Source organism: Manis javanica, chromosome 11, assembly GCF_040802235.1.
Source record: "Manis javanica isolate MJ-LG chromosome 11, MJ_LKY, whole genome shotgun sequence".
NCBI lineage: Eukaryota > Metazoa > Chordata > Mammalia > Pholidota > Manidae > Manis > Manis javanica.
Window position 1 is genome coordinate 52,796,786 of NC_133166.1, and position 9,943 is coordinate 52,806,728.

The 9,943-nt window shown below is 31.8% G+C and overlaps 1 protein-coding gene across 2 annotated transcripts in view; it reads left to right on the forward strand.

The window, feature by feature from the left end:
- QSER1 (glutamine and serine rich 1) overlaps window positions 1–8,066 on the forward strand; it is a 115,655-nt gene extending 107,589 nt beyond the window's left edge. For both annotated transcript variants that reach the window (XM_037019669.2, XM_073216371.1), the window contains 4 exons: window positions 215–312; window positions 3,811–3,963; window positions 5,397–5,492; window positions 6,319–8,066. In XM_037019669.2, the coding sequence (XP_036875564.2) occupies window positions 215–312; window positions 3,811–3,963; window positions 5,397–5,492; window positions 6,319–6,459 (488 nt within the window). In that variant the 3' untranslated portion in view covers window positions 6,460–8,066. The remainder of the gene's footprint in view (window positions 1–214; window positions 313–3,810; window positions 3,964–5,396; window positions 5,493–6,318) is intronic.
- Window positions 8,067–9,943: the final 1,877 nt, after the last annotated feature.

Here is a 9,943-nt window from a genome sequence, read left to right on the forward strand (position 1 = left end):
ACGCTGAGTCTTTCTCACTTGGCTATTGTAAACCTATTCTTTCAAGTTAGCTTTTGTTGAGAAAGCTTCATGTCCAGTGTTCTAAAAGCAATACTTTATATAAGCCAATGAATTTAATGTCCTAAAATATTAATGTTTTGAGAAAAGTTGTATTTTTAACAAGTTTTGTGTTGATAGTTTATCCTGTTACAACAAATTTTTTATCTTATTTTAGATGAGCTACTTTTGCCTCATATGAAAAAGATAGATAGTATGCTGAATGATAACCGCAAGAGACTTCTTCTGAATCTTCATTTGGATCAGTCATTCAAGGTATTGCCTTCAAATGATCTATTAGCAAATTATTTGGCAATTATCGTCTTAAATATAATAGGAAGAAAAATTTATGAAAGTCATTCTCAATTTTATAAAATTTTTCATCCAACAAAAATTTGATGTTTATTCACCATGAGTCTGTTTAGCTTGTCTTTTCATTTTATTAAGCATATTCTTAGTGTTAATCATTTGCTTTTCTCTGCTTAAATTAATTTATCAGGCTTTTATATTGATCTAGTATTCCTTCTGTATAATAAATTTTCAAGTGATTTCAAAACTACTTTGTTTAAAGTACAATATTCCAGTCTTGTTTTTCTTTTAAACCTGTTCCAATCTTTTTTTCTTTTAAACCTGTCCAAAATTTTCATCTGTAATTAGAAGTGGCCTTTTCTTAACATAGTTATCAAAATTCCCTTTACTTGCTTGTTTTACTCAATATCTGAGGAAAAAATTGATCCTCACATAATGGTAGGAGATATATATAATTATGTCTGTTACTCTACCTTGATGGTATAAACTGGTTTTGGTGTTATCACAAATAGAGAACAACAAAAAAACAACCAAAACTCAGAAAGTTTTTCATAGAAGCTACTTTAGCAGTCAAAAAATTTCCAGCTTTTCTTATCCAAATACAACATACAACATCTAGAATCATTTGATTATATCTACATTGGGAGAATTTTTTTTACATTTGTGTAACTTTTTTTATTGATAGACTTTATTTTTTAGAGCAATTTGAGGTTCACAGCAAAATTGAACAGAAAGTACAGAGTTCTCATATAACGTCTGTCCTCACAAAAAGACAACCTCCCCCTTTATCAAGATCTCCCACCAGAGTGGTACATCTGCTACAGGTGATGAATCTATATTGATACATCATTATTACCCAAAGTCCATAGTTTACATTGCAATTCTCTCTTGCTTTTGTACATCCTCTGGCTTTGGACAAATGTACAATGACATGTATCCACCATTACAGTATTATACAGAGTTTTCAGTGCTCAGAAAATCCTTCGTGTATTTATCCCTTGTTCCCTGCTAACCCCTGGCAACTACTGATTTTTTTACTGTCCTCATAGTTTCTACTTTTATAGAATGTCATATAGTTGGAACCATACAGTATATAGCCTTTTCAGATTGGCTTTGTTCACATAGTAATAATGTATTTAAGGTTCCACCATGTCTTTTCATGACTTAATAGTTCATTTCTTTTTAGCATTGAATAATATTCGACTGTCTGAATGTACCACAGTTTATCTCTTCGTGTACTGAAGGACATTATGGTTGCTTCCTAATTCTGGCAATTATCAATGAAGCTGTTATACATACCTGTGTGCAGGTTTTTGTGTTGACAAGTATTCAACTCCTTTGGGTAATTTGTACAGATTTTTCACATCCCTGTTTTAATCTTAACTCCATAAAAAGTGAAAATTGACTACATTGTAGTGAGGTAGAAATTAAGGCCCTGAGATTGAGTTTGAAGTTAAGTGACACCAAACCCTACTAGTAGTACTATAATCTTCACTGACATTTATTTATAGAGGAATAAAAAAAAACAGGAAAAAAACCAACAGAAGCTAGTAAGAAGCTCAATACTAGAAATTTAGTCTAGTGATTCCTTGTCCAGTATTGTCTGCTTAACTGCTATCTTCAAATGAAATATTCCTTTGGGAAATTATACGTTTTCTGTAGACAAGGCTATATTTATACTTGGCTGTATGTTTTCTAAACATTTACTAAATCTGAAAAATAACCAGTTTTGACTAACCATTTTGGAAATGCCTAATCAGTTCTCTAGTCACTTGTGTTAAAATAAGGCCACTACTTGGAATATTTAGGCTTGTGTTAAATGCCTAATCAGTTCTCTAGTCACTTGTGTTAAAATAAGGCCACTACTTGGAATACCACTCAGTAGATATTTAGAGCTTACGTAGTAGTTTATGGTGAACAGCTGAAAAATTAGTTTTCATAGTCTTATTGTCACAAAAAAATGTCAAATTTGGAAATTATAGTAATTTTGATAATTTTCATTTATAGCAATTTGCATTTCAAAGCCAAAATACATACACAGTATTAAAAGTTAGAATGATTTGATGGAAAATATTACCAACAATAGACTATAAAAGATTTTCTGTTCCTTAGAAATAATTGGCACCATTTCCCAAGATGGTCTTGGTCATTTTAGGAGACCTAAAGCCTTTTGAAGTTAATGCTGTTCTTTTTCACCCTGAAATCCATGTATCCAAGTCATCTTTGGCATCTCATGCTTATTATATCATTTGAGTTTTTTCCTTTCATTCCATTGTCCTAGTGTTCATTGTTTCCAAATTTAGAATCAAGGTTTTGTCTTTAAATTCCATTTATTGTAAATTGTAATTCTGGGCTCAAAGTTTTCAAGCCTGGGCAGGTTTTATATGGAAAGCACCAAAACATGTAATAAAAGTACAAATAATTAAGAAAGAATAAAACTGGAAATTAATGATAGCTCCCTCTGGTAGAAAGTGCCAAAAATTCTGTTGTTTTTATTAAATGAAACTTAGTTCCCTTCTATACTTATACCTAAAAAAATTAAGTTATGTGGTAAAAATGAAGTTCTGAGGGTCACGGGTGCTTAGGAACTCATACAGAGTATGGAAAAGAGTGGCCTTGAAGCTTATAAATGGTTATGAAACAGGATCTATCAAACAATAACTACATGCTAAATAATAAATATAATGGGGAAAATATTTAATGGGATCACTTATACCTTTAGTGTCAAAATAATAAATAATACTGGTAACTCAATGTACTTTTTAAAAACAATAATCAAACTACTTAAATTTGGCTGCAAATATCATTCAGTTATTTGAAGCATTTCATGTCAGGATGATTTGCCAAGTAGGTCAGCAGTGGCTTTTAAAGAATGGACTGAAACTGGCTCTGCCACATGGCCACTAACCTGTCAGTGATAATTATGTTACTGTGGTCAGAAAACTCATCAAGCTCTGTCTCAGAATCTTATCTCACAACTGCTCACAAATCAAAAGAAGCAAGAGAAGTGGTAAAGCCAGAGAGCATTATAATGCTTCTTGTTTTGCTCTGTTCTCATCCTTATCTGAGATCAGATGAATTCTTTGTAGTAGGACTTGGCCAAGTTCCAGGGTGTTAACACTGGTAGAGCCCATAGGAAACATATATGTTCTTCCTACCTTGGAACCAGAGGCATAACCAGAAAGAGCTCTTCCTCCTCATTCAGGAGTCTCTACAGTGTCATGTGGTGTTGCTTAAAGCAGCTCATGAAGTTGGCCCCAATTCAAGGGGTTTGGAAACAGATTCCACAGGTTGATGAAGGAGCTACAGAGAATTTGTGGCTATATTTAACACTCCACATGTATATATGTATGTATGTATATGTACATGTATATATACCTGTAATTTGAAAAGAATATTTGAATAGCTGGAGATGGTTTGGATTAATTTTCTTCTGATATTAATTATTTTTGCTCTATTTTAAAGAATGCTTTGGAAAGTTTTCCTGAACTAACAATAATTACTCGAGACTCTAAAGCAAAAAATGGGGGATCTGCTATTTCTAAAATCAAAATGAATGGCAAAGCTTATAATAAGAAAACTCTAAGGACTTCTAAAACAACCACTAAATCTGCACAAGTAAGTACATATTTATTCATATAATTATATCTCTTACAGTTGTTAATATAATTCCACTTAAAACATTGAAACAAGCACATATTTTACTATACTATTGTAAATGTGAAGTCTTTTCACATATAAATGAGCAGCTCTGGCCTAAAGAACAGGGATTAGGTCTAATTTGGTTTCCTCCATGCCTAGCATAAGATCTGGCATCTAGGGAGTGCCCAAAATGTTTTGAGTAGACTAATAATCAAGGAATCATCCCATGCTTGTATTTATATTTTTATGTAGTTTTTTTTTGTCCTTGGATACACATGCATACAGATAAGTGAGTGTGCACACGTGCCATAAGAATCAATATTCCATATCTGCAAAATTACTAAAATTGGAATTCATTTTCAGACTTAGTCTAAATTATTATCTTTTCAGAAAAGTTTAGCAACATAATCAATTTTACAACAAAAGTGTATCTGTAGAAACACATTCACAAATACACAAAAGCATATGCTTTTGCCCATTGCAGAATTGCTTGTAAGAGCACTCCAGCTATGTATCACCAGTGTGAGACTGGATAAATAGTCACCCAGATAATGTAATACCTTGTACTTTTTAAAAATACGATCCATACATTCATTGTTTCCATTAAGTAATTGAGTACTTTGAAGTGCAGTATTGAAATATTCTTCAATAAATACTCATTCTTCAATAAATATATTGTCTGTAGTGTGCTAAATATAGTTTTAAGTACCATGAATACAACAGTGAAAAGTGATTTTAAAGAATCCCTGCTCTCATATAATTTATATCAGAAGGGATATATGTAATAAATAGAAGAGATATCTTCATTTTAGTTAGGTAAAAAAAAACGAGTTATAAAAAATAAACTTGCAGAACAATATGTAATAATATGATTCCCTTCCCATTACAAAATTAGTGTTACTAATGTATGTTAAACATACAGGGGAAAAATGGAAGAATACTTATAACATGCCTGTTTTAAAGAATGCTTTGGAAAGTTTTCCTGAACTAACAATAATTACTCGAGACTCTAAAGCAAAAAATGGGGGCTCTGCTATTTCTAAAATAAAAATGTGCCAAATATAGTTTAAGTACCAGGATTAACCATGTTTATCTCTGAAGCAATAGATCATAGAATTCTTTTACTTTATAAGTCATCTTATATGTTTACTGGTTAGATTTTTCTATAATGTTAAGTTTTTGAAATGGTGTATATTAAATTCAAGGAAAAGAATGAAGATTTTAAAATACAATTTAAATTCTTATTTTGAATAAGCATCTTGACCATATTAATACAAGGTAGTATCTAGCCAGATAAGTCATTTTTAAGACTTCCATTGAGACTTTTGGGCTAGTGTTTTCATAAAAATATTCTTAGCTCAGATATTCCATGAAATGAAGATATATATAAACTCTTTTCATTTTTATAGGAGTTTGCTGTTGATCCAGAGAAAATACAGTTGTATTCTTTGTATCATTCACTCCATCATTATAAATACCATGTTTATCTGATATGTAAAGATGAGGTAATTATTTTTTCATTTATTTAAAAAAGTAATGTATGTTTTTCTGAATTTAAGGAGACTGTAGCTATAGTATTTTTTAGTGTCTTAAAAGAGAATTGTTAAAAAATTGTGTCTGTGTTCTTCTGTAAATAATGACCAGATGATTTATTGTTTTGAGTATTATGTGTTATGCTCAGATTAATCTGAGGCTCACCACCTCTCATAGGAGCTATATGTAATAATGTATTTAAAGTTGCTTAAGTTGCTCAGAAATTATGTATGACAGTAATACCACTTTGTGGGTGGGATATGAGGGTTAATTTCCTCAGAGGTAACCTAATTGGTTATAGACAGTACTATCTTTCCTGGCCAGCACTATTAGTTTTTTAATTAAAAGGGCTAAATTGGCTCAACGCTATGCCTGATGTATTTGGTTATGGTCTGGTATGGAAAGATGTTCATAAATAACCTCTGCCTAGCAAAGGAAAAAGTAAAGATGGTCATGAAAAATATGTTGATTATTTTTACAAATGCTCTGAAATGCAGTACTGACCTCTAAATTTGTTATTCAGCTTGTAACACAATTGGAAGAAATTGAGAAAGTTGGAAGCACTTTTCCCAAGCCTTCCTCCCTGACCCCATGGAGTCAAAAATGATAGGATTACACTTCACCCAAGTTTATATGAAGTAACCATTCTCCATGGATGGAATTAAAAAGAAAAAAGATCAGAGCTTGTAGTTGAACTAATAATCCTCTTTTCATTTAGGATATAGAAATAACAAGCCCTTGTGAAGTCTATAAAGTGATACGCTTAAGCTAATAATGTGGCAATTATCTTTATTTTAGATTTCTTCTGTGCAGAAAAAAAATGAAGATTTAGGACAAGAAGAAATTGTTCAACTTTGTATGAAAAATGTAAAATGGGTGGAAGACCTATTTGAAAAATTTGGAGAACTTCTAAATCATGTACAGCAGAAATGTTCCTAATATTTCCACAAAAACCCCATCTATTTTAAGGCACTAATGAAATGGTGGAGAGGAATGGCCAAAGAGGGTCTAGGGCCTCATATAATCATGTGTCAAGCAGTGGTCTCCTGTGGACATCCCTGCTTTGACCATGGAACTTGCATTATGACCTCTGCTGAGGAACAGTGGTGCTGTGCTGCCAAGGAAGTCAGTCCTTTGGGAACAGATCTGTATCCCACCACGTTTTTATCCTAATGAATGATTTTTCTATTTTGTAAACCATTGGATAACTGAGTTTTATTTTCAGAAATGTTTTTTGACAAATGATGAAGCATGCACTAAGTATAATTTTTCTTTATTGTTAGAGAGATAACACTTCAGTAACTTGATTATTTTTTTCTGATTCTGACTAAACACCAGAATTAAAGAGAGGTGGCAGAGGTATATGTTTATATTCATGTCTGGCCACAAAATGGAAAGTATTGTACATTATGTAAACAGATCTGGTGTGATGTGACATTTTGTATGAGAATATCATCAATTTAAAATAGAAAATTCAGAACCTGCATTCTGCTTTATGAACTCCTTTTACTCTGAACATGTTCAGGAAACTGGATGTGGAATTGGTGCAATTCTGTGACTGCTTTTTGTGTCAAATTATATTGTGATGAAAAAAACAATGAACATGCTATTTTCCCTATCTCAAAGAAAAGTATTTTCCTTTATACTGTTTTACCTTTGGAAAATTTTTCAATTGTACATTTGATTTCACTAATAGGTGTATTTTTCACAAGGAAATGTTGTGGTTACGTTTGATGTTATCTGTACTACACTTTTCATTATTTTCAGTAAATCTTATTTAGTTATATATTGAATTTCTATTGTGAATTCTATCTTGAGGTAACCATTTTTGTTTATTCAGATTCGCTTCAGTGTTACCCAGAATATGCATTCATTTCTAGAATTAGTTTAGCTTTATAAATGGGGTTGTGTTAGACACTGCAGTAATTTTCTAATTCATGAAAATTAATTTTCTGAGAAACAAGCACTTGATTAACTGATATGTCAAAATAAAAATTAACCACGTGTATTTTGATGAATAAAGTGTGTAATTAGATGATATGCAGTGTTAAACACAAGTTTACTTAATTCTTAGAACTGGAAATGGTAGAGCTCTCCGTTTGGTGCCTTTCCAACCTTTATACATGCTATTGTAGCTTTCTTTAGTTTGATAGCTAGTGTTTCAAGTAGTTTAGCTGAGGAGACAGTGAATGTATTAGGTTCAACATGACCACCTTGTGTTTTATTTGTGTTTGCCAACAGGATGCCTTATTGGTTTGAGAAAAAGATTTACTAGTGTCCTTCTAAATGATCTCTTTTTTAGGGTTTCTAAAGAAGTTGTTAATCATCATACTTTTGTTTGTTTTACCACCATTTAGTGCCTTAAGTCCTATCAAGAAAGCAGTGTTACTGCTCAATCCCCAAATAAGATGTGGATATTGCCATGGTCTTGATTTTGAGTTAACAAGCCAACTTCTTATACTTAAAACCTAGGTAAACTGGCAAAGAATTAAAGGTAACTTGTGGCTTGATTTGAGAATAAAATGTAGCATTGGGTGAAAAATGAGTATTTGAGTTAAGTTTTCATATTTATTTCTAATGATTGTCTTACTTAAAGCAATAATCCTTACTCCAACAATCCTTGTACCTGCCACTAGACAAGATAATGGAAGTTTCTCTCAAGGGTTAAATGTTCCATTTCTGAAAGGTTTTTTTAAGATTTGTTTAGACAGCTTATTTTGAAAACAAAAGTAACCTGGTAGATTGATTTTAGCTAACACAAATGAGAGAATAGCAGCAGTGAGAGAGCATCATTAAATCAGTTTTGCCAAGTGGAGAAAAGTGGGAAGCAGCCATATTTCTTTCTGATACTGACTCTGGACAGAATTGGTTTCTTTCTAAAGTGCAGAGTAGGTAACTACACCTCTTAATGTAGTGTTGTAAGTACAAATCTTTATACTACTCTCCCAGCTTACTTTCCTGAATCATTGAGGGTTTAAACAATAAAAACCATCTTGCATTTAGGTAACTCTTGAAGTACATGTTTGAAATCACTAGCCTCATTTCCTTTATAATGAGACCCATGAAAACTGTCTTACGTTTCCTGGAGAAAATAACCCATTTCCTTTTCAACTGCAGTCAACCTCAAACTGTTTACAGTTGTATTCATTTCAGTAAAACAAATGTTTTCATAATATCAGGCCAAGTCTGTGATATTGCCTGGAGGAGACCCTACTGTTTTGCACCATCTCTTATTTGATACATAGAACATAAGGCAAAGATACCAAATTTGGGCCTTAGTGAAAAGTGGGACTCTAATTATGACATCCATAAATGAGTCCTTTCTTGGTATGAAGTTGAATAAACACCTAGCTGGTCACCATTCCCATACTTTGTTAGGGGGTTTGAAATTTATAATATAGAAAAAAGCTTAGATTGTAGAATTAAAGAGTTAAAGCACATGTTGCGAGGAAAACATTTTAAAGAAAGATTGAATTTTCCTACCTATAGCTATGTGGAAATAATCTAATATAAAAAATCATTTTGTTTTGGTGTTTGTTTCTAGTTCAGATTAGTGGTTGGAGAAGGGACCTCCTTGTTCCCATCTTCATGATACCCAATTTCCACTTATTTGATCCTCTAATGTAAAGGCATTAATTTATAAAGATCTATGAATTATATCATAAGCCAACAATAGAAAAACACCCGTTTTCCTATTACACTATCAAATAGAAAATGTTGGTAAGATGAAAGAAATCTTTATTTAAAATGGCTTAGAAAATGTTCAGATTATCTTTTGTGAATTCTAAATTTCTAAAATTTAAAATTATAGATGACTCATACATTATTGCTGTTTTCAAAACTTTCCTCACATCTTTTAAAGTTTCACTTTGTTTTTAATATATGTATTTATTTTTATTAAAGCAACTATTTCCCAGCTTATGACTTTGGAGATATACATACCATAAAACCAGTATAGCAGTGGGGAGATTGAATCAGCTTAGGGTCCCAAAAGTTGCTTCAGATTTGCAAGTTATGAATTTTATTGTATTTGTAGAATACATTTTTTGTTTTATACTGTAGTTCCATCTGTTTCTCAAAAATGTTTTTTAAATAGAGTGAAATATCCCAGGATAATTCCTTCTGTGTCAGTTGCACTTGACACATAACTGCACAAATGAACAATGTACACTATTAGTGGTGCATTAACTTACATGTACATCTGGCATATGTGTTCACAAATGCATGTTTTTGCAAATCACCTTTATTTATAAGTGACTATAATTGAAGTTTAGGATACAAAGAAACCTGCATTTGTAGTCCAGAGTTTTAAGTGGTCCATAATACAATGTATGGAAATGTGAAAGACAATTTTGTATATTCGTTTGTTACTAACTCAGATCATTAAAATGAAAACAATTTTTTAAACAACAAAATACAAATG